Source organism: Myotis myotis, unplaced genomic scaffold, assembly GCF_014108235.1.
Source record: "Myotis myotis isolate mMyoMyo1 unplaced genomic scaffold, mMyoMyo1.p scaffold_m19_p_2, whole genome shotgun sequence".
NCBI classification, from domain to species: domain Eukaryota; kingdom Metazoa; phylum Chordata; class Mammalia; order Chiroptera; family Vespertilionidae; genus Myotis; species Myotis myotis.
In genome coordinates this window covers 22,341,718-22,367,075 of record NW_023416324.1, presented here as the reverse complement: position 1 = coordinate 22,367,075, position 25,358 = coordinate 22,341,718, and the positions used below count along the sequence as shown (strand labels likewise).

General features: G+C 42.2%; 2 protein-coding genes across 9 annotated transcripts in view; both read right to left on the bottom strand.

Annotated features, from left to right (window-relative positions):
* LOC118676946 (protein argonaute-3) overlaps nucleotides 1–10,719 on the bottom strand; it is a 112,842-nt gene extending 102,123 nt beyond the window's left edge. For 2 of the 4 annotated variants that reach the window (XM_036351611.1, XM_036351614.1), the window contains exons 1-2: nucleotides 10,287–10,719; nucleotides 8–179 (exon numbers count right to left, since the gene is read on the bottom strand). In XM_036351611.1, the coding sequence (XP_036207504.1) occupies nucleotides 8–179; nucleotides 10,287–10,305 (191 nt within the window). In that variant the 5' untranslated portion in view covers nucleotides 10,306–10,719. Of the gene's footprint in view, nucleotides 1–7; nucleotides 180–766; nucleotides 853–10,286 lie in introns of those variants that run through there. The other 2 variants (XM_036351612.1, XM_036351613.1) reach the window with 2 other exon arrangements.
* A 3,813-nt stretch (nucleotides 10,720–14,532) lies between these two features.
* The window catches only part of AGO1 (argonaute RISC component 1), a 47,529-nt gene continuing 36,703 nt past the window's right edge, over nucleotides 14,533–25,358 (bottom strand). For 3 of the 5 annotated variants that reach the window (XM_036351616.1, XM_036351618.1, XM_036351619.1), the window contains 4 exons: nucleotides 24,061–24,195; nucleotides 23,345–23,446; nucleotides 22,845–23,044; nucleotides 17,652–22,394 (listed from right to left, as the gene is read on the bottom strand). In XM_036351616.1, the coding sequence (XP_036207509.1) occupies nucleotides 22,286–22,394; nucleotides 22,845–23,044; nucleotides 23,345–23,446; nucleotides 24,061–24,195 (546 nt within the window). In that variant the 3' untranslated portion in view covers nucleotides 17,652–22,285. Of the gene's footprint in view, nucleotides 15,037–17,651; nucleotides 22,395–22,844; nucleotides 23,045–23,344; nucleotides 23,447–24,060; nucleotides 24,196–25,358 lie in introns of those variants that run through there. The other 2 variants (XR_004974264.1, XR_004974265.1) reach the window with 2 other exon arrangements.

The window sequence follows — 25,358 nt, the reverse complement described above, 5'->3', positions numbered from 1 at the left end:
TTCTTACCTGTTCACTCTCCTAGGACACTTGTCTGGTTTAATATCTACCTCATAGAGGTAGACATCAATCTTTGGGATTTCAACTTGAAAACAGTTAGCCAGCAATTTAATGGGTTTGCCCATGGTGCCATAGCCAGGTCTTCTGGGCACCATGAGTAGGGGCTGGGCCCCAACGGGTCCTGCAACAGAAAGGGGGAAATAACACCATTACAGACTACACTGGATAATCTTGTCAATCAGAGTATGTTAGAACTTTAAATAAGTTGGGTAATGGGGCTGAAGCCTACTGCTGAAAGATAACAATTTCTAGCATCTCTACTTCTTTCCTCCCCAATTTATTCTCCTTATTAAAACAAACATACATATAAACAAACAAAACCCTGGGTGCTCCTGGAAAATTGTTTTGGAAGGGGTAGAAAGAAGGAAGAGCAATCACACAAACTCAGGAGAACATGTACAAACACAAATCAGATCCAAAGAGTGTGATACCTAGAGCATAACAAACTCAGAAAGTAGAATAAGAATAAATGAACGAAATAAAAACAATATACGATAAAAAGTATCAGCAAAGCACAGAATCAATTATTTGAAAAGATAAATAAAATCTATAAATCCCAGGCAACACTGATTTTTAAAATAGGAGAATTGGCTTAAATAATCAATGTAAGTGTGTGGGGATCATATAACTACAGATACTGAAGATGTTATAAACAGTGTTAATAAATTTAAAGGTTTGATGAAAAAGATATATATATAGCTTACTTACACACAAAAATATGTAAAATATGAAAAGTCCTCTGTTGGCAGAAATGAAAAATGGTACAGTTGCTTTGGAAAACCATACGGTGGTTCCTTAAAACATTAAAAATAGAATAACCATAAGATTCAGCAATTCTATTTCTGGGTATCTACCAAAAAACAATGAAAGCAGGGTGTTGAAGAGATCATTATATACATATGCTCACAGCAGCATTAGTCACAATAGCCAAAAGATGGAAGCCACCTCAATGTCCACTGATGGATAAGTGGATAAACAAAATATGGTATATACGTACAATGGAATATTAGTTAGCCTTAAAAAGAAACGAAATTCTGACACATGCTACAACATAGATGAACCTTGTAGATTTATACTAAGTGAAATAAGTCAGAGAAACACACTGTATGATTCCTATTATTAATACTACAAAGTGGAAGGATGGTTGCCAGGGACTGGGGGAAAAGGAGAATGGGGAATTGATGCTTAATGGGTATAGTTTCAGTTTTGCAAGCTGAAAACAGATCCAGACACTAGCTGCACAACAATGTGAATGTAGTACTTATATACTATGAACTGTACACTTAAAAACTGCTAACATGGGCCCTGGCTAGTGTGCTCAGTTGTTAGAGTTTTGGCCCACACACTAAAGAGTGGAGGATTCGATTCCCAGTCAAGGGCACATACTTGGGTTGCAAGTTCGATCCCCCAGACCCCAGTTGGGATGTGTGCAGTGGGCAACCAATCAATTGATGTGATCTTTCACATCAATCTCTCTCTCACACATAAATCTCTCTCTCCGTCCCTCCCTCTCTTCCATTCTAAGAATCAATGGAAAAAATATTCTTGGATGAGGATTAACAACAACAACAAAAAACTGCTAAAATGGTAAATTTAACATTATGTATATTTTATCACAGTTAAAAAAAAAAACTAAGTGATACCTAACATTAAGTTTTTAAAGCTCAAAATGTTGTAGCTTTGTTAAAGTTCAAATGATAAATTCACTTAATTAATAACTATTATCTCTGAATGAACTTATATTTAAATATCTGAGGCCTATAACTATTTGAAAAAAATGAAATCCACAATTAAAAATATCCAGCAATTCCACTTCTGGGTATTTAGCTGAAGAAAATAAAAACACTAACTTGATGCTCAGCCGGCATGGCTTAGTGGTTGAGCATCAATTAATGAACCAGGAGGTCATGATTCGATTCCTGATCAGGGCACATGCCTGGGTTTTGGGCTTGATTCCCAGTATGGGACCATGAAGAAGGCAGCCGAACAATGATCCTCTTTCTCTCATCATTGATGTTTCTGTCCCTCCCTCCCTCTTACTTCCTCTCTGAGATCAATAAAAATATGTTTAACAACAACAAAATGAAATAAGAGAAAAACATTGGTTGTATGACATAGTTTTGCTAAACCTCAAGTATTTATTTTAAACAATGAGTAGCCAAAGAAAGTCAATATGAACAGACAATGACAGAAAACTGCAGAAACTCCAAATACAGAAAGGCTGTTCATGCATTCAAACAGCATAACCATTATGGTTGAAAAACCACACAATATTCTTTCTCACATGTTTTGTTATTGAGCCAAGAATGTCTATTAAGTATCCTATACAACTGAAATAGAAGTAGGAATCTCTGGTGAATGTTGCTCAGCTCCCAAAAAACTGAGACTAACGAGGTTTGGAAAGGATAGTATTCTTTTCTTTCAAAAAAATTTTTTTGTTATATATTTTTATTGAGTTTTTTACAGAGAGGAGGGGAGAGGGACAGAGAGTCAGAAACATTGATGAGAGAGAGACATCGACCAGCTTCCTCCTACACCCCCCCGCACCCCCCTACTGGGGACACGCCCACAACCAAGGCACATGCCCTTGACTGGAATCCAACCTGGGACCCTGCAGTCCGCAGGTCGATGCTCTATCCACTGAGCCAAACCAATCAGGGCAAGGATAATATTCTTTTTTTTTTTTTTTTTGGTCAAACTGGTTTAATTTTATTAATTAAATCTTTATTGTTCCGATTATTACATTTGTTCCTTTTTTTCCCCCCATAACTCCCCTGCACCCAGTTCCCACCCCACCCTCCTCCCTCACTCCCCACCCACTGTCCTCATCCATAGGTGCAAGATTTTTGTCGTCTCTTCCCGCATCCTCCTCACCCTTTCCCCCCACACGAGAATAGCCAGTCCACTCCCTTTCTATGCCCCCGATTCTATTATAATCACCGGTTCATTCTGTTCATCAGATTATTCACTTGATTTTCAGATTCTCTTGTTGATAGATGTGTATTTGTTGTTCATAATTTGTATCTTTACCTTTTTCTTCTTCTTCCTCTTCTTAAAGGATACCTTTCACCATTTCATATAATACTGGTTTGGTGGTGGTGAACTCCTTTAGCTTTTTCTTATCTGTGAAGCTCTTTATCTGACCTTCAATTCTGAATGATAGCTTTGCTGGATATAGTAATCTTGGTTGTAGGATCTTGGCATTCACTACTTTGAATATTTCTTGCCACTCCCTTCTGGCCTGCAGAAAGTTTCTGTTGAAAAATCAGCTGACATTCGTATGGGTACTCCCTTGTAGGTAACTGAGTTTCTTTCTCTTGCTGCTTTTAAGATTCTCTCTTTGTCTTTTGCTCTTGGCATTTTAATTATGATGTGTCTTGGTGTGGTCCTCTTTGGATTCCTTTTGTTTGGGGTTCTCTGCGCTTCCTGGACTTGTAAGTCTATTTCTTTCACCAGGTAGGGGAAGTTTTCTGTCATTATTTCTTCAAATAGGTTTTCAAGATCTTGCTCTCTCTCATCTTCTGGCACCCCTATAATTCTGATGTTGGTACGCTTGAAGCTGTCCCAGAGGCTCCTTACACTATCTTCGTATTTTCGGATTCTTTTTTCATTTTGCTTTTCTGGTTGGGTGTTTTTTGCTTCTTCATATTTCAAATCGTTGACTTGATTCTTGCAATCCTCTAGTCTGCTGTTGGGAGTCTGTTTAATATTCTTTATTTCAGTCAGTGTATGCTTAATATCTAGTTGGTCCTTTATCACAACCTCGAGGGTCTCATTAGATTTCTTGTAGATCTCATTAAGTTTATTGGTAGTTTCTAGAAAATTCTTGAAAAACCTTAAAAGTGTGGTTTTGAACTCTATATCCAGTAGTTTGCTTTCCTCCATTTCTGTCATTTGTGTCCTTTTTCTTTGTCTCTGCATTTTTTATGCTTCCCTGTGTTGATAAAGTGGTTTTCTGTGCTGAGTGTCCTCTAGGGCCCAGTGGTTCGGCCTCCCCAATTACCTGAGGAGGACACTCTTGGTGCACCCCCTTGTGGTCTTTGTGCACAGTCTTGTTGTAGTTAAGCCTTGATTGTTGTAGTTATCACTGGGAGGAATTGACCTCCAGGCCAATTGGCTGTGAGAATCAGCTGTGTCTGCAGTGGGAGAACTTCTGTGCTGGAGACACCCCTCTGGGGCAAGACTTGCTTCAATGGGGCTTTGGTGCTCACTGAGTCTGCCTCCTGAGTGTGTCCTTTATGTTAGCACGGAGCTGCAAACTGGATGGTCCCACTCTGACCTCTGGGTTTCCTGGCTCCTGGATCTCTAGGAGGTGCTAATCTAGCCTTTGCCTGAGGCTATCCAGCAAAAGCCTCCCTGAAGGGCTTGGGTGGGGCAGGTCCCATGGGATCAACAGTGCGGGGCTAGCAGTTATGGCTGCTCTCAGTCCTGCCCTCAGAGGCTCTGCTTCTCAGTGTACCGGCAATGGCTGCAAGCCCCTCTGAGAGAAAGCTGCCCTCAAGTTCCGACCGATGCCAGACAGTCCCGCTTCCCCGGTATGAGTCTGGGTCCCTAGAGACTCGCCGGAACTGGAGCTCAGATCCTGAGACTCCCTCCTGATTGAAAACGACAACCCCGTCCTCAGCCGCCAGCCCGCTCCGCATGCACCTCGCACCTTAGTATTTTACTTCCGCACTGTGCCTTCTCTGAGTCTCGGTATGCTTTTCTCTTTCCTTCTAGTTGTAGAATTTCCACTCAGCCAGCTTCCTGTGGTTCTGGATGATGTCCGTTCTGTCTTTTAGTTGTATTTTTGAAGTGGTTGTTCAAGGCAGCAATCTCCTGTGTTTAACTATTCCGCCATCTTGATTTTCCCAGGATAATATTATTAAGTAAATTATCTTTTTAGTTTTACCATTATGAAAACAGAACTATCACTTGTCTTTTTTCTCTTTATCCATTAAAACAAACAACAATGAAGAAAAAAAAAACTTCCAAGTTACTTAAATTCCTAATCCTATATAATCCTATATAATCAAGCCCTAACATGCAAATAGACCGAATGGCAGAACAACCAGTCACTATGATGCGCAGTGACCACCAGGGGGAAGACGCAACGCAGGAGCTGTCCCCATTGGTCAGTGTGGGAGCGCCACTCAGCCAGAAGCCAGGTTGACGCCTCTCCCGCCTCCACGGCAGCGCTAAGAAGCAGCAAGCCTAGCGGTAAGGAGCAGCAAGCAGGTAGGCGGTAAGGTGTAGTAAGGATCCCGGACTGTGAGAGGGATCCGGGACTGCAAGAGGGATGTTTGCCTGACAGCTTAGGCTGATCCCCAGGGGGAGATGCCCTGAGGGGTTCTGGGTAGGCAGACATCCCCCGAGGGGTCCCAGTCTGCGAGAGGGTACAGGCTGGGCTGAGGGACACCCCGCCCCTCCCCCCCCGCCCATGCACAAATTTCATGCACCGGGTCTCTAGTTTTAGGTATAAGAAAATGTTTTGTAAAATTAACAAAATATTTAATTCACCTTTCAAGTAGACCCTCAAGTATTTTAAGACTATGGAAACCAATGTGAAAAAAGATAGTTGTGATATAAAGCAACATAGTATTAAACTAGAATCTAACAGCTTATGACAATTTGGCAAGAATTCCACTTTGAGCTAGGGTTTTTCCATATACAACAGAGAATTCTTCCAGGAAATGCGTCTGCTCCACAGGGCCCTAGACTTCTGTCTAAGCATACTATCAGGCCAGGCTTACAAAATCAAATACATACAATATTCCCAGTGGAAAAAATAGATATAAATTAATTCTAAAATACCAACTTATTATATAACATTTGAAGCAAAATTAAGTAGTATCTAGAAATCATTTCATTCATTCTAACTGCTTTCCTAAATTACTTAATGTCTTAAATATTTTTAAACTAATAGATTAGTTTGGAATTTGGTTTAAAAATTTAAAGAGTGGTTATATCAGGGGGATGGAATCATGAGTCTTAATCATGTTAAATGAATTATATCAGGGTTACGTATATGTTCTTTTTTCCTGTAAAGTCTGTTTAGAAGAAAAAAGTTAATCCTTGCCTCCTTTTTAGTTTTTCCCCAGGGTATTCTATCAACTGTCAGAAAAATTAAATTTTAAAACAAAAATTAAAGTAATCTTATATATTTTTATAAATGTATAAGTAAATTCAATTTGCTGCCAATCAAGAACAGCAAATAATAGAAAAAAAATGTTTTAATGGCCACTCTAGAGAAGCACAAAGTAAAATTTAAGTGACAACCAAGTTTAAAAAACAAAAACCAAAAACTCTCCATGTTCAAAATTCATGCCCTCCCAGAGCAGCATTTTTATATTTTTTTCAAGGCAAAATTCTACAAGAGAGAAAAATTTATATAATAAAAACATTTCCCAAAGTGATTAAAGATTTATTTTATATATTCAACTGACAACCTAATGGCATTATATTATTTTGTATTTTGAATCCACTTTTACCAACCTCATTTAAGTCAAACTTCCATACATAAAATTTTGTTTCTTTGGAACTTGTTCTCAAATGATTTTTCTTGATTTTTATTATTAAAGAATGCAGAGCCCTAAAACAACTATTGTTCAAACACGAATTTAAAAGTACAACTAAGAAACATAGTCTATTCACTTTTGCAAGACTATATAAGACAATTACCAAACTTTTCAAATCAATTTGCGTATCATTAACTTAAGGTAAAAGTAAAATTTTTTTCTTCTATTGGTAGAATAGAAGACTAGTAGAATTCCATCAGCCCTAAACAGTAGTCTGACTAGAATAGTATGGTCTTAAAAAATAGCTCCTCAGGAGAAGTAAAACCTCAATGAATATTTCTGTTTCCCCTACCCCCACTTTATTTGGAACTAAAACATAACATATACTCTTAGTCCAGCTGTAATTAAACCATAAAAAATAGGATTTCCTTAGAAGTTCTCCTAACTAAGGAATGATAGGCTCAAATGCTGTTATTATTATTTAAAAACCAATTGTGCCAGTTTTATTTAAATAAAAGTTCACAAAGTACTAGGTCAGTAGTTTGTATAGGATATCCTTAAAAATCATTTAAAAGATTTCATGCAAAGGGAAGAACAGAGAAATATTAACTTTTAGTGAGGAATGATTCACCAAGAGACAATTGCATAATATTTGTATTCAAAGGCTCTAATGTGAATAAATTTAAGTTTTCTATGTATCCACTTAACAATTAGAAATTAAAATATCTTGTCATAAGAGGTCTGAGGATAATCACACATAAGAAAAACTTAGAAAAGACTTGGAGAGCCAAGATCCAACATTGATTTCATACATAAAGAACATTTACATTTAAAATGACTAAAGATTTTAGATGCAAAATCCACTTGGGATGCTAAACACACAATACAATATACAGATGATGTATTATAGAATTGTATACCTGAAACCTATATAATTTTATTAACCAACTAGAGGCCTGGTGCACAAATTCGTACATGGGTGGGGTCCCTCAGCCTGGCCGACAATTGAGGCCTATACCCTCCCCCCGCCCCCCTCCCGCCCCGCTGGCTGGGGGGAGGGGCCATGGGAGGTTGGCTGTGGGAGCACACTGACCACCAGGGGGCAGCTCCTGCATTGAGCGTCTGCCCCCGGTGGTCAGTGCACATCATAGCGGTGGGTCGACTGGTTGTTCTGGTCATTCAGTCGTAAAGGTTACTTAGGCTTTTATATATATAGAAAATAGATGTCACTCAATAAATTCAATAAAAAGTAAATGCTAAGCCCTAATCGGTTTGGCTCACTTGATAGAGCGTTGGCCTGTGGACTGAAGGGTCCCAGGTTCGATTCCGGTCAAGGGCATGTGCCGTGATTGCGGGCACATCCCCAGTCGGGGGTGTGCAGGAGGCAGCTGATCGATGTTTCTCTCTCATTGATGTTTCTAACTCTCTGTCCCTCTCCCTTCCTCTCTGTAAAAAATCAATAAAATATATTTTTTTTTAAAAAAGTAAATGCTAAGTTAAAATAAAAAGTTTAAACCAAACAATATATCTGTCAAATTCTTGATTTAAAATATAGTTGCACATCTTCCCAAATATATAGTTTTAATTTCATGTGCAGCAAAAATTGCATGTAAGTTTCGGGAAGAATGAAAATTTTGTTTTTGATGATGACACCCTTAAGACAATTATACCTTATCTTCATTTGAGATTATAGTTAATCATGTATAAACTGCACTTAAACTTTGCATTTCAAGATGTCTAATTCTTAGCTCAAGAATTCACAGGAGCATTTACTGAATCATACTTGGCTAGTTGGACCAGTTGACTAGGTGGTTTGACTTTAGAAGGATTTTCTAAGATGTTGTTCATATATTGGGCATAATTTCATATAAAAAACCCCAAGAAGAAAAAGAAAATCTTTGAAATTTTTTTGAAATATTTAAAAAGTATTAGGATGATTAACAAAGTGTTTTTAAGTTTTATGTTTTGTTTTCCAGGCTTGACAACAGGATAGTTACGTAAAAATCACCTATATCCACAAATCATCACATTCTCTAAAAAGTATAGTAGAAAGTTAAAAAAAAAGGCAGGATACAGTTTTGGAAAAACACAAACTAATGATAAACAAATAAGAGTCTAAAACTTTTCACAATCTAGACAAACTTTCCCTTTTTAAGAAGATATGAAGCCGGGTTGGTGTGGCTCAATGGTTGAGTGAAGACCCATGAACTAGGAGGTCACAGTTGGATTCCCAGTCAGGGCATATGCTGGGTTTCCAGCTCCCTCCCCATTGTGGGGCATGCAGGAGACAGCTGATTAATGATTCTCTCTCCTCATGATGTTTCTGTCTCTCTCTCCCTCCCCCTTCCTCTCTGAAATCAGTAAATAAGTAAATATATATATATACATATATATATATATATATATAGAGAGAGAGAGAGAGAGACAGAGAGACAGAAACACTTTAAAAAAGGACAAATGAAGAAGGCAAAATAAATATTTTTAATGGAGGGTGCAAAAGAGAAATGGCACAAATTGATTAGAGAAAACTCCATATAATAAGACTTGTAATAAAACTCCCCATCCCACCTCTACCATTGGAATGCTTTTGCACCTACTTTACAATTATACTCTTTAACCTAGTCAATAAATTATTTAACATTAAACCACCAGTTTCTTTTATATAAGCTTTTCTTATCTCATATTCAGGCACCTCCCAAATTGGCAAAGTGAGGTATGAAATTCAGGGGCTTATGATACCATTAGTAACAAGACACCCTCTGCCCCACCAATATTTTGAAAATTAATTTATAAGTCTGTGACAATCTGGATGAAGCAAACTTACAAATTTAGCATGTCAAGTATGAATGATCCTTTGGAAAGCAAACTGTTATGTAATGTCTACTTTATGTTCCTCAATTACTTAAGAACCATAAAGATCGCTTTTTTCTTCTAAGATAAATGCTGCCCAAATTGCATTTTTTCCTCAAGACCATCGTTTTTCCTAAGGAGAGAAAGCGGTTTTCTTAAGTGCCAAATTTCCAGGAATATGACAACTCTTCTCTAGGGAACAGAGAATGAAAAATAAAATACTGTCAGTAATTTTATGATTCACCTCCTCACGCCAGCAACGATCCTGCCTGATATGACATTCCCAAGAGCCTCAAGAACTTACAGGGTAGGGCAAAAGTAGGTGTACAGTTGTGAGGACGCGAAAACAGTTTATTCTTGTTTATTAATTATTGTATTATTTTCCATACGGACAACTGTAAACCTACTTTTGCCCCACCCTGTATATACCAGGCTGCCACGGACATCAGAAGAGAGCTCGGGGATGGAAGAAATGCCATCTTGCATTTGACGCTGCACTAAACCCAAACTTAATCCTCATCTGTCCTATCTACATAACCACCTTAAGAGGTAAGTAATAGGCGCCCAGCGCCTCGACGGGAACACACACCGTTACATCCCCAACCCGAATACGAAAGTGATGGCAAACCCTTCTGCACTCCAGGAGGTGCACCGCCTGGAGCGCCCCAAACTTCAATCCTGTCAGCAGTGTCCCCTCCCCGCAGTTTCGCCCACTCGGTGGCTCCGGGGAACTGCGGCGGGGCTACGCGGAGGTGGAGGAGGGGCCGGCGGAGGGGAGGAGACGCCGGGACCTCGGACCTCGCACACCGGGGCCGGGGCTGTGGGAACGACGATGCTCTGGGGACACCCCCGCTGACCCGGCCAACAGCTCTGACACTCACCTGCGGAGCCGATTTCCATTCATGGAGCTGGGGGGAGTGCTTCGAGCGAGAAGGGCGCCCGCCACTGGGGGCAAGGCGGCGGCGCAGGGGGCGACGCGGTGCGACAGGCAGTCTCACTTGGCCACGGGGCGGGTGGCCACAGTCTCTTCTCAGTAACCGCGGCGAAAACTCTCCTCGGGAGGAGCCGCCGGCGGGAGGCAGCACGCGACTAGGAGAGAAGCGCGAGACGGGAGGTGAGCTCGGCGAGATACTTGCGTCGCCCGTGGCCGCTCACGCTCCCACTGCCTCTCCACGACTGCGGCGCCGCCGCCGACCTCCCCGGGGCCGGCCCCGGAAGTCCGCTTGCGTCAGTTCCGCTGCTCTGGCTAGCCCGACACCCAGGCCTCGCGGTCCCGAGCCGTGCGGGCGCGTCGTCCGTGCGAGCAATGCAGGGGCGTCGGGGAGCTGGCGCCGAGTCTGGGCGGGGCCTGGGACTCAAAGCGGCGGGGTGCGGGCGGGGCCGGCCCTTCTACGGCCTTCCGCTGGTTTGTGCCAGCCCGAGACAGTCGCAGGGACTACGCTCCTAGCTCCACCCGGTCTGCCTGAGACGACGTCGCGGAGGGCGGCGTAGCTTCTCTGGGGAGGAGCCTACCTGGAAGGGGCTGGTCCGAGGTGCGGCCCGGACCTGCAGCTGAGGGCCCCAGCAGAGCAAGGCTTGGGCTGGGCCGCCCTCATCGCTGAGTCCCTCCCTCCCGCCGTTTGGGCGGCCCCACGCGCCTCCTCAGCAGGCGATCAAGTAACCGCCACTGATCACTCTTAAGTCTATGCTTTGCTTTGTCGACTTTTTTTTTTTTTTGGGGGGGGGGGGGGATGTACCATTTCGCTTGGGAAAAGATGATTAAGAAACAGGACATTACACAGATCAGATCGAATAATTTCCACGTTTAAAACTCTTTTAATAGCGCTTCGTCACACTGAGAAGACCCAAACTCCTTTCCAGGGTCCAAACGCTGGGCTTAATGGGATCCCCGCCTTTCTCAAGCAAAACCTCATCACTATGCTAGTTACAGGGTCTGCTTCTACTTCCCCCAATGGCAAAGCGCTTCTTTCCGGCTTGGGGTCCTCTGCTTTGATTCCTTGGCCAGGAATCCTCTTTCCACTCTCGCCTTTTTATGCCTCAACTTAAGATTTATCTCTGAGAGGGCTTTTCGGGTATGGTGGGACACCTGTTTTCCTATTACAGTAATCCTGTCCTAATCTGTAATTTCTTTTTACTACTGCTCTCTCCCACTAGAATGTAAACGTTAATGGTGATACTATTTTATTCAGGCTGATGATTCATGACTTTTCCCTGTCTTTAAGCATCAGTAATGGTTAGACTTTTTAAAATCGAAGTTCATTCTTTTATTAAAGCTTGGGACAAAAAAGAAAAAGTACCCTATCTTAAGTGTGCTTCCCCCCATGCCCCAATCACTGTAGGACTTTGGATCAGTCACTTGAGTTTCTGGGCTTCAGTTTCCTAATCTAAAAAATGGAGAGAATAACATGTACCTTAGAATTGTGAAGTTAGGAAATGTAACTAAAGCACAAAGAAAACCCTCCTAAATGTTAGTGAATTTGAAAAGTAGTTATTGTTTTGGTTACTCTTTTAGCATTTACTAAAATGGTTACTATTATATTAACTATTTTAAAGCACTTATTAGAGGCACCTACCTGTAAACACTTTATAAGTTGGATTTAAACCCACATCTGATTCCAATTCTAATTTCTTCCTTTCCATCCTTACACCTTTTACTGAAAATGCCCTCCCAAATTTAAAAATGTCAAATTTAGTGTCACCAGATGAAATACTGTATCTTCAAAATTATTTTCAATCCTTGACCGTACACAATCCAAGTCTATGGGAGCATCAAACAGTAAATACCAACTGTTGTGCAAGGGTTTCTCACACCTTCAACCTTAATTAATTCTGGAACTGTTTTCTAATGATGCAGGCTTCTTCGGTGTCTTCCAGAGTAGACATGGTGATGGTGATGAACCCTGGAAGTAGGCCACTATCATCTTTGTTGACACTGACAGGATTTGGACCTTTCAATTGGATCCAATTTAGCAAATGTCAATGATGCCTTACCATCTACTTCTGCTATCCAAGGACCCCACCTCTTTAGAGTGAGTTCATAGGAACGGCTTATGAACTGTAATATCAGGAAGTGAGAAAGCAAAAAAGTTTGAATGATTCTGCCAAAAGCAAAATTCTATGAGGCTTACTCCTGACCATATGCACACATTATTTTTTGATAACCTCATTCCCAAATGAGTCTGCTCTTAAGGGCATACAGGAGAGTCTTTGTGCATCTTGTTAACTGTTACAGCCCCAATGCCTAGAACAGTGCCAGTGTCTGGCACATAGCAGCATTCTGTAAATAGCTGTGGGAGGGATGGATGAATGAGTGGGCTTCAATGGCTCAGGAAGTAGGCTAAAACTCTGCCGTTATCCCTTGAGGCACTGGCTGCTCTCAGAAGGGGGTACAGAAATATCAGGGGCAACAAAATCACTGCCCTCTGAATGTTGCATTCCTAGGCTTCCTGTCCTAGATAAACACCATCACTGGATAAGGGGAACAATTGGATGGAATCCTCTCCTCTCATATAGGCTCAAGTTAGTTGATGTGACACTTGAGTTTAAAATCTCTTCTAGACCAGAAGTTTTTAAACAGCAGAAATCAAGCTACAGGTGACTTCTGAATAATACAGGGGATAGGAGCACCGATCCCCACACAGTTGAAAACCAGCATATAACTTTTGACTCTCCCAAGACTTAACTATGATCCTCCTTCAGGGATTAGTTCCAGGACCCCCTGCATATACCAAAATCCAAGAATGCTCAAGTCCCTTATATAAAATGGTGTAGAACAATGCATACAGTCAGCTCTCAACATCTATTGAATTCCAATGGAGGACTGAAAATACTGTTTCAATCCGCAACTGGTTGACTATGCAGGTGGGAAACCTGAAAAATACAGAAGGCTAAATATTTATTGAAAAAAAATCCGTATATTAAAAAAAACCCCACCTGTGCAGTTTAAGCCTGTGTTGTTCAAGGATCAGGTGTACTTTGTACTGCAGCAGGACACAATATAAAACATACTGGCTTTCGCCCAGCCAGTGTGCTCAATGGTTGAGCATCGACATATGAACCAGGAGGTTATGGAGGTCAGGCTCAATTGCACGCAGGAAGCAGGCAATTGATGATTCTCTCATTGATATTTCTATCTCACTCCTTCATCCCTCCTCTCCTGGAAGTCAATAAAAATGTATTTTTCAAAAAATATATTAAAAATAAAAACATACTGGCTTTAGGGACAGAGCTGAGGCTGAAGGCTCTCACCTACTATCTGTGATCCTAGAAAAGTCACTCTCTCTTAGCCTTACATTCCTGATCCTTAAAAACCCAAGGACCTAGGTAGAGCAGACACTGCTGTCTGGATCCCTACCCAAACCCTTATCCCTTTCTTTCTCACCTAACAGACATGACTTGTCTTTCTAATCCACATGATTTAGAGGGTAACCCCTAATTAATCTCAGCCACTCATGATGGATGATCTCATTTGCTCTGCCAATGACAGGAGTGGGAAGATGACCCATTTCTAGCAAATGAGACATGAGGCCAGATCTGCTAGGCTTCCAAGGATTTTCTCACTTTAAATGAAACACTGGAAAAAGTTAGTCCCTCTTCTGTAAGACATTGTTCTGTCAGCATTTCCTTCTGGGATTATGGTAGTCATCTTGGGACTCTGAGGTGAACTAGCATGAGTGTAAACCAACATAGAGGACAGCACAGTAAAAAGATTTCAAGAACCTGGTTTTTGGTATTATCATCAAGCCACTGAATTAACCAAACTCGGAGCCATATTAAATGACCTCTTGTCATGTGTGCTTCCTTATTTAAGCCAACTTAATTGGGGTTTTGTTATACACAATTGAAGTTAACTGATAAGCTCCTTCACGCGAAGGCTGTGAAGATGCAATTAAATAAGATACTGTACAAGACACCAAGACAAGCACTTCAAAGTACCCAAGCCCCTCCTTCTTTCCCAGTGCATTTCCATTAACAATTCACAGGCCTTTTTCAAAAAACTGGCTGGGAGCTCTCACTGACTCTTTTTTTTTTTTTTAATATATTTTATTGATTTTTCACGGAGAGGAAGGGAGAGAGATAGAGAGTTAGAAACATCGATGAGAGAGAAACATCGATCAGCTGCCTCCTGCACATCTACTGGGGATGTGCCCGCAACCCAGGCACATGCCCTTGACCGGAATCGAACCTGGGACCCTTCAGTCCGCAAGCCGACGCTCTATCCACTGAGCCAAACCGGCTTCGGCCTCACTGACTCTTTTAAGAGGAAAGTTTCTTGCCTTCAGAAGGTGGGGAAGAGTGACGGAGGGCTCCCTACCAAGGTCCTTCATGATTTCTTTGTCCCCAAAAGACATTGTCAAGAGGGATAGTAGTGAAACTGCTGCAGCCCAGAGCAAGAGGACAGTGTGTAAGCCATGCTGGCCTAAAAAACCTAAATATGCTATGCTGGAGAAGGCAGTTATGGTGCTCAAGTGGAGAACTTCTAATATGTACCTCATCCCCAGCAAGTCCACTTTTCCAGATCCTCCTCCTTGACACAGCTGCTGTACTGGAGTGCTTCTGTCATGCTCTGTGCACCTTCTAAGCTTGCCAGGTTTCCTTGGCCTATAGCCAGAGGAATAAATGTCTTCAAAGCTAGAAACAAATAGGGAGAGCTATTTGCTACAATTCAATGTTACCTGCCATTCAAGAAGTACAGACAGCAGTCTGTGGATGGCCCAGACTCATCACGTGAAAATAATCTTCTCTTTGCACTATAGCCCTTTTCTTTAGCCACCAAACCCTAATTGCCATGAGATTCCTCTGTCTGCTAAGTCAAGAGATTCCCAACAAATACCCAGCCTCACTCTGCCTCAAGACACTTATAGACAGGAATGCCCTAAAAAAATATGTTGCCAATTAATAGGGCAGAGGGAAGGCTCAACCAATACTGAAAAACGGATGTCTATGGGTGCAAGGAGCCTTAACTCAAACCCTTGAGCTCCAGAACCAGACAAATCAGGCCTTGGGATCACACCATATTTTTCACTTTAGTAATAACCAACAGTCATTCTGAAACCTTTTTAAAACATCATTTTTTTAACGTTTTAAATTTTATTTTATTGAGTTTAGAGAGACAGAGGGAGGGAAGAGAGAGATATCGATGTAAGAGAGCAACATCAATTGGTTGCCTCCTGCATATGCCCCGATAGGAAATCGTACCTGCAATCTGGGTATGTGCCCTGACTGGAAATTGAACCATTGACTTTGACCTTTCAGTGCATGGGACAATGCTCCAATCAACTAAGTCACATGGGCCAGGGCTGACATCAATCATTTTTAAAACTGAAATTTATGGCAAAGTGTCATAATGATCATCCTCTCACTTGCTCTACTAAATACTTCACTTCTGTTTTATGAAGGGTCATAAATTTAAGCCTTATTTCAACTGGGAAATATCTCTTCCATCTTCCAATCTGCTCTTTAAGTTCAACCAATCTTACTAACCCTTGCTGCTGAAAAAGACCATGGATTGGGCTGTCTTGCACTCAAGGGACTCTGGCAGGTGGTAACCACAGGTTAGTTCTGCAATTTGAAAAGTCACAACACTTGGCCTCCAGAGGAATGCTAGGCTCACTTACACACACTAGGTGCCACTGAACATTTCTCAATGGGCTCTGTGCCAGAATCTTCTGTGAGTAATCTTCCCTCAGAGTAACAATGTTTTAGCAGTACCAAGGAGCTTACATGCTTGACAATCGTGCCATCAGCTGAAGGTACCAAAACTACAGAATCTCCATGTTGAGTGAGAGTGAGAAAAGATTATTATAATCTGGCTAAGTTTCTGCTTACCTGAAGATTCAGAAATGCTGACTCCATCCTGTACACTCAGCTCAGTATCATCTTGATTCCCCACTGCCCACACCCCCCTGTATTCATAAACCACAAATTTCTAGCTCATTTTAATTCTATTCATATATGTTATAGCCCTAAGATGACAAAAGTGAATAGAATGTAATTTCTGCTCCTAGTTCACAGGCGCTGGGGGAAACAAGTCATGAAAATAAATACAGCAAGCTGCTAAGTGCTATAGAGTGCACTGGAACATCATCTATGATACTGGTTAGGAACAAATTTAAGTTTGTTTATTTTATTCTCTTACAAGTATCTCCCGAGAACAGGAGGAAGCTGGAAGTGGTGGTGATGGTTTTGGTGAACAACTTGGAAGACCTAATCTTAGCCTTATTCAAGTTAGTTTCTCCAATGCTCATTTTCAAGAAATACTGGAGAATGACCATAAAGTTCTAAAATCCCAGAGAAGATGGGGTAGAGGATGGTAAATTGAGTTGAAAAAATACCCTTCTCACTGCAGCAGTTCATGTTGTTAATTGGATTCTATTCCACCCTCTTGATTTTTCTCCCACCACATTAAATCAGCCAAAAAATACAAAATTAGTGATATGACAATCATCTTATATTCTGCTTCCTCTCTTCATTGTTTAAATGGCGTTTCCTAGTAAATGGCACTCTACTCTTTTTCTAAACCATCTTGTTCATTCCTATGGCTTTAACTATCAACTATGTAAGTATGAATCCCATATCTATAATTGCAGTTTTGTAGTTTTCCCTGAGCAACAAAACATAAATGTTTACTGGAAAGCTTAATCTCATTTCCCCATGGGAACCTCAAAACTCAGTCTATACAAGGCTAATGGTCTTTCTTCACAAAATTCATTAGCTTTCTTCAATAGTCTCCGCTCTTCCCATCTCGGTTAGAAGAATGCCCCAATACACTCACTTGCTCAATTGGAAACTATTCCTCTCTTCCCCTTCCATCATCCATTCAGTCCCATTAATTCTATCTCCTGAGTGTTTCTCAAATCTGCCCTTTCCTATCTTCATGGCTAAAGCCTGACAGCCTTGTTCCAATCCCTCATCATCTCTTTTATGTACCAGGGGGACCATTTGACTACTCATATCCTCAACCAAACTTTAAGCTCCTAATTTTTGAATTGTGCCTGCCCTTCCCTCAAAAATACTGCTGGTCACGGTACTTGTTGAAGAATAAGTGGAGGCCCTGTGAAGTGTGATTACATACAATATGCAGTTTCAACATTCTGGAATTTATTCTACCCACTTTTCCTCCTTTAGAAGCAATGGTTCTGCTCTTGTAAAAAATCTATTTTTCTAACCTAAAATCTATCAGAGATGTAATTAATTCCAACAGTTTGCTTTGCTGATAGGAAAAAAGAAAGAGACCGCACTTTAGAAACAGAAGCCACTGTTGTTTTTATAAAACACAGAATTGTGCTGCTGCTGTTGCTTGGTTTAGAAGGAACTGTACATTACAGCTGCTGGGATAATTTTACAATAGACTGGACAAGGTACAGCTCAAAGCAGGACACAAACACAAGTCTCAAAGGGAAACAAATGCAAACAAGTACACAGCTGTGGGGCTCCAGGGACATTTCCCTATCCATGCTGGACTTGAGAAGAATAAAAGTTCAGAAACTAAAGTGGAACCCAGAGTAGTCACACATGCCCACCAGATGGCTGCTAAGTGCCAACATCACACACCATTCAGGTTGGACTGTGTTCATAGGAAAGTCATTTCATTTTTCCTTATTGCTACTACACCAGGGGACATGGTGCATTAGATATATTGTCTTTACTTGCACAATCCTTGGAGAGTTTATATTCCTTTTTAAAGTAGGAAATCTGCTTTCCCCATCTTATTCTGATTTTTGTTTGATTTGAACCATTCCCTCCGCTCCCTTTCTTGGGCTCCCACACAGCAGCCAGAGGTTCTAAGTCAGTAGGAGTAGAATAAGAGGAGAGCACCAATCTAGCCTCTCCCTGCTCAGGGAGAAGGCAAGTCCTAATAAATGGGGGAAAGAGAAAACCAGAGCATCCCTTCTCCCCAATCTGCTTAGAAGGCCAAACAGAAAAGAGTGCCCTGCATATCCCTGCCACGATCAGACTTTAAAAAGGAAGGCATCCCAGCTACCATCCTGGATTGGCCTAGGCCCAATAAATATAAATAAAAACAGCTTCCTCCAATGTAGTCTCCAAAATTGCATTTTGGCTAGTTTGAGATGACTTTCTACCCTGAAGGAGAAAGAACTCCCTTCCATCTTTTGTTACACACGATGCAAGGTCTAAAACACTGCCCGACCTGCCTTGCAGATAGTCCAGGGGCCAGCTAAGAAGTGTTTCCTTGGCTGCCCATCTTGAGTACTGAGTCTCATTTACAGAATTCTGGACAAGAAAAGGAAAACTCCAAGAACACTGTTGCTTAGCCAAAGAGGAGCTATCTACTAAGTGGGAACCAGGAGCTTTTTAGGGAGGTTTTACGACTTTATGTACCTTCTTGTTCAGCATTATTCTAAGCCTAAATACCCAGCAACAAGAGCCCGGGCTTATCTCCAAAGACCAGTAACAGCACCTCAACTCTCAATCGGTCAGGCTGGACTGGAAAAATGATAAATGAGTAGTGCTCTACTTTCCCACCTTTTATCCAAATTCTCTCCATTCTCTTCCCACCACTCTCTTTTTCCTCTATGTCCATCCCCTGACCCTCAACCCTGGATACCCAAGTAGCTCAATCCTAACAAGTCCTTAGAATAGAGAAGCCCCAGGTAGAGAAAAATGGAATAATATCTAGGAAAAGCAATGAGAGAAATCAAGTCCAAGGAGTGGACAGGTGTGGAAGTTGCCAGAAGCCTCTGATTTCATACCATTTGGGCAGGCCTGCTGCTCAGACCTAGTGTAAGCTTGAGGGCAGTCCAGCCCAAAGAGGACATCACTGGGCTTGGGGAACAGATTCTTGGTTTTCTGTAGCCAAGGAGCTAATAAGCTTGACCTTGTCAGCTAACAGAGGGGTCATTATAGTCATGCAGAGAATTCATCATCAGGAAAGCAGATCAGCAAGCAAGCTGACTAAATAGAAAAAAAAAGAAAAGAAAAGAAAAAAAAGGAAAGAAAAGGAAGCCAGGGGAAGAGAGAATAGGGAAAGCAAGATAAAGATTGGAATAAAGGGAGCAAGAGACTTGTCTAAAAGATGAGGCTGGGGTCATCCCACGCTTCATCAGAGCTTAAGTGAGTCACACTACCTAAACCAAATCCAAGAAAGCCAAAGCTTGTTGCCAACACCAGTTCGCAATCTGCATGCACTACCTTTCAAACAAGAATAATCCTCAAAGTCAAGGATATTTTTCAAGTCTCAAAGATTTAAAAAAAAAAAAGTCAAAGCAAAAAGTCATTTTCTTGCCATTGCCCAAGCTGCTGCTCTTGCTTTTATTTCTTGAGTGGTATGTGCAATGCCAAAGGGCTAAAAAATGCATTTCAAGCCCCAGCTCCAAACCCAACTGGAAAGAGTGAGGCAAAGAGAAAAAGGAAAGAACACAAACTTGTGGCCGAGAGTAGGTGGCTACCACCAGCTCCCCGTGGATATTTGCAAATGCTGGTGAATGACTGGAACCTCCAGGAATACTGCCCTGATCCTAGCCCCAAAATGCACCCAAGAAGAGAACATGCAGAGCCCAATGTTCAAAGAGAGCTCCCCTCCTCTAAGGGTGACTGAATATGAAGTAGACAGTATATGAAGGCGATGGACAGGGCAGATGGAGTGTTGGCATCACTCTCTTTAGGCACTTGTGTAAGGAATGTAGGCTGTCCAGTGAACTAACTCCTCCCAGAACCCTCCATTCTGTTCTTCAGCTGGGTTCCCATGGGGCACCCAATGCCATAGCCAGTAGGAAAGTAAAGGAGGAGTTACTCAACAGTCCTGATACCTTCCTCTATAATCAATGTTTGTGCTACGTTTTGTGAAGTCATTGAACAAAGTAGCCAACCAGAATGGAACCTGGGAGAGACTGTTTTGCATAGGAAATCTGGGTCTGTATTAGGGCTGTTGGGGAGGGGAAATGGTAGCTCTCACTGCACAGGCCCAGATTCACACTGGCCTTCCTCCAGCTGGCCTCCAAGCCTGAGCTAGGTCTAAAGTGTCATGGCTTTATCACCAGATTGGGGCAAACCCAAGCCCAAGCTCCTTAAAAAAAGGAATTTCCACACCAAAGCTGCACGTTCTCATCCCAAGCAGTGGGAAAGGAGAAAATGAACAGTCAAGGAAAGAGGGGGCCTTGCCTCAAGGCCAGCAGGCACCAAGCTACAACCCCCTACTTTTCCAGTTTTACAAGCCAGCCAAACCCCATCTCTATGCAGGGAGGAAAAAAAAAAAAAAAAGCCCATGCCACCCACTCACATGCCCTAGTGGGAAACCAGTAAAAATTCATTTGTGTAAACAGAAGCAAAAGGGAGCAGCAAAATCCCCCAGACTATTCACAGGACACACTGGAATCTGGGATGAGCCAAAGTGTCAGAGGACAATCCAGAGGGAGAGGAAGATGCACTTGCAGAAAAGAGTGCAGGGCAGAGGGCAGTGCAGAGGAGGGAGCCTGTAGCAAGAAAAAGGTATTTTCTGCACAGCGGAAAGATGAAGCCTGAGCCCCACATTGGGGAGACAACCACCCTTACTTAGCCAGGCCAAAGAACAAGTCAGGTACATTGTTCTTTTTAATGGCTCAATGTTTCTGGGATGTAAACTCATTGGGCATTGGAAGGATATCAAGATTTTGGCAATAAACTCAAGTTATGGTATAAAAATAGCATTTAGTTTTTGCTCTTTTTTCTTATTTTAGACCTAAGGATCGTTTGTTATAAGACACCCCAATTTAAAAATATTGAAACATAAGAGACTTGACCATTGGGGGAAAAGAAGCCAAGAGTGAGAAAAAACTATGTAAGTAACTCCAGACCCAGGCAGGTGGGAGGGTCAGGGTAGGACAGGGAAGAAAGGAGGCATAGCCAGTCATCTCAGCAGCTCCATAGACTTGTCAGGTCTGAAAGTGCAAATGTCAATGGATTTCAACCATCTTGAGGTTATAATATTTTTAAAAGCTCAATGAATATGGAAGTCAATTGCTTTAAATGCAAAATAGTTGGCGCTCTGGCTGGAGGCTTGTTGGGTTAGGAGTATTTCTTCCCCATTTACCTCCTGTCCCACCCTACCCCATCCCCCCAAAGAAAGGTACAAAAGGTTGCAGTTCTGCAGCATTACCGTTACAGGGAAGGCACTGGTTACCCACCAGCAGGCGGAAGGAAGACAGGGTTGTGTCACTTCAGAGCTAAGTGCCATAGTGCCTTAAGTCTTATTCGGGGCTGGATGTCTGTCAGGGAGATGTAAGGTAGGGTAGGAAAATTGGAAAGAAAGGAATAGGGAAAGGGGGGGTGGCAGCAGCGGGAGGAGCAACCAAAATCATTAGCATTAAAAAATCCTCCTACAAACTGGATTCTTAACCCATTAAAACATCTTGTATCCTAAAATATTGATCTGGGTCTGGTTTCGTTTTCCTTCTTAAACAAATCTAGACCTTTTCTGATTAAGGCTCCTAAAAAATCCTTCCCTCCTCCCACCCACTTTTTCAAGCCCCTCACTTTCCCATCTAAAGTATCAAACCCAAACCTACCAGCTTTTGTCCACAGGAATGTAGAGCCGAGCCGACCTTAACAAGCTGTCAGGCATGAGTCTTTAGCACTGTGAGTCACGTGAGACACCTGTGTGTATGGTGGGCACTGGTGCTGCCCGTCTTGGTCCAGTGGGGTCAGGGTCAGATGTGACAAGATGGGGTGAAGGGTATGAGGTGAATATCAGCAATTTCTGGCTGGTGGTCTGGCTTACTGGCCCTGTTCCCCACCCTTTTGTCCCATTTGTAGAAGGAAACAAGGCCTTCTGCACTCCTCCCTACCCCACCTTCCTCCTCCCTGATTCCTCTGGATTTGGGTGGCATAGCTCTTGGGGCTTGGAAAACTTTCTTCTATCCAGTGAGGTAACAGCGTTCTGCCTTCAAGCGAAGTACATGGTGCGCAGAGTATCCTGGTGAACCTGCACGGCTTTGGCCAGGGCCTGGGGGTCCCGCCCATTGCTCTGCCCTGATATGTGGCTCCCCTCTCCACTGAAAAGAAAAAAATGAAAGAAGTCCTTCCTGGTAATGCCAATTCCCATACCACCTTAAGAAAAAAAGAAAATCCAACCCAGAATGCCAATTCCCATACCGGCTTAAGAAAAAAAGAAAATCCAACCCAGAATGCCAATTCCCATACCGGCTTAAGAAAAAAAGAAAATCCAAGCCAGAATGCCAATTCCCATACCGGCTTAAGAAAAAAAGAAAATCCAAGCCAGAATGCCAATTCCCATACCGGCTTAAGAAAAAAAGAAAATCCAAGCCAGAATGCCAATTCCCATACCGGCTTAAGAAAAAAAGAAAATCCAACCCAGATTTGGCAGGTGAACACAGAGACACCAAATTGAACAAAACCCATTTCCTTCTACCCAGGGAAAGTTGGGAAGGTCTGGTACACAAAGGATGAGGTAAACAGGAAACCAGCCTGATCCCAGGCCTTACCTGTCATGCTCCTTGTCCACTAGGTGATATCGTGCCCGGAAAGCCACCAGGCGGGCATAGTAGGCAGGTGCTGGGATAGAGACAGAGCGTGTGCATCGTACATAAGTGTGGCATAGCTGGTATGTCAAGATCTGGAGCTCATCTGCTGTGAAACGGTTGTCATCCCAAAGGACATAGTAATGGGATGGTCGACTGGTGCCCTGGGAAGATAGGAAGGTAAGGGGTGCCAGATTGGGCAAAGGGGATGGCTGATGATAAGGAATAGGATCACTGTTAAGATTATGGCTAGGCTGGAAGACCCACCCATGAATAGGCAAACACAAAGTCACCTATAAGTTGCCAAGATATTCAAAGTGTATTTCTGGTCAAGTACACTGAGGGCTTATTAAGAGAACAATCATGATTTGAATGTCACTCAGTGATGACATATATTCTAGAGGCAGTGGTAATAATCAACTAATTTTCGACTCATTGGAAACCCCAGGACATAGCCCAGCTACCTGGATGCCTGCGTGGCTGCACAGATAGAAGTCAAACTCAAATGGGTGCGTGATGTTGGTATCCACAGTGGTCCCAGCTGGGATGTTACCACTCTTCCCAATCTGCATAGAGACAAAGACAACCAAGATCCCAAGACCTGCCTAGCCTTAACTAGGGCCCCAACTCAATTCTACTCTGACTCCACCAGAATCCCAAGAGTGAAGCAGAAGTTGTGGTTCCCAGAGGATATTGGGTCTTGAAATAATGGGTTCTAAAGTCACACATAAATGTGTTTAAGAACTAGTTTCATCATTTATTACTGTGTGATCTTAGCAAGTCATTTAACCTTTCTAAGGTTAAACTGGAGATAATAATAGTACCTACCTCACAGGGCTGCTGTGAGGAAGACGCCTTGTACAGTGTCTGGCACATAGGAGAAGTTCAATAAATGGTAGTTCCCTTTCCCTTCTCTGGGAGCTGGTCTACATATGGGGTCTATAGGCCAGGGAGCTAGGAGGAGGGAGAGGAAGTATAAGGAAGGAGGGGGAAAAGGGGAAACAAAGGGAAGGAGGTGGTAGAGGAAGGACCACAAGAGCTCGAGGGAGGAAAGGGGCCGAAGAGGATGAACAGGCCAAGGGTTAAATCCCCAGACTTTATCTCAAGGGCTTCTTTCATATTAAGAGAAGGGAGACAGGATGGATGAGGGTATGGTTGGCTTCCTCAATCCCTCACTCACTCGCTCATTCTTGTCAGCACAAAAAAGGCGGGTGTGATGGCGTTTCTGCACCACAATATAAGTGATCCCAGGCTGGTAGTCCTTTTCCAGTTTGATGCAGGCATCACGAATGGCCAGCAGCTCATAGTGGAGGATCTAGGCACAGGGTATGGAGATAGACAAAGAACATCCAGCTCCTCTTCAGTTCACACATCTTTGTGAACTAAGGGTTGACACTTATAATAGGGCTTTTTGCTCAGTCTCCCTTTATAAGCTGATACCTAACCATTAGAGCTGATGGGTCCTTTCTACCAAAATCAGCCTTATATGCAATTCACGAATTTGTTCCCATAAAACCTTGGCTAGGAAGCTTGGCATCAGTAGAGAGCACTTACCTGGTTCCTATGTAAAAAGAGACCTAAAATCAAGACACAGAACCAAAGTTCACAGAGAAATCACTAAAATTATAATGCCCAAAGTAAGATCAATTTCAGGATCAGGAGAATAATGGGAGTACCCCTGTGACCTCCACAAGCAGACAAGGTTGGTACCACCAGAGAAGAGCAGACACAGAGTTCAGAGACGGGTGCAGAGGGAGGGGATGAATTTTGTCCTACAAAGAAGCAGGATTATAAAATAATGAACTAGCTAAAGAAGCAGACACAGGTAAATAACCATAGGTAATAGTTACCTTATGGCCTTGGATAACAGGTATAGGGAGTCAAAACTGTATGGTAGAAGTGTGTAGAATTTATAATCAATTAGAATTAGATTTAAAACCAAGTTTTATCTAGTTGTATTTCCTTAAGCAGGTTACGTAATCCCTCTTAGTCTCATTTTCTCCACACCTACTAAAATTACTAATAAGACCAGCCTTACAAAGCTGTTGTGATGACTAAAACAGGTAATTAAGTAAATGCATAGAAAACCCAATAGGAGCTTAATAACTGCTGATTTCTTTGCAAAGAAGTTTGAGTTTTAACCCAAGGCTATATGAACTAGACATTTCTGAACAGAGAAGTGATATGATAAATATATCTGGTATTTTAGGAAACACTGGATGCCTTGGAAGAAATTGAGCACAATGGTTAATAGCATGGACTTTGGAATCAGACCAATTTGTCTAAATCCCAGTTCCACCACTTAGTAGCTTGGGTGACACTGAAGAAATCATTTAACATTTCCAAGCCCTAGTTTTCTCATCTGTCAAATGGAATAATTATTATTTCATAGGACTACTGTAATTACAGCATTAAATAGAACACATATGAAGTGGTTGGCACAGTTTAGGGTACACAGAAGGTACCCAATAAATGGCA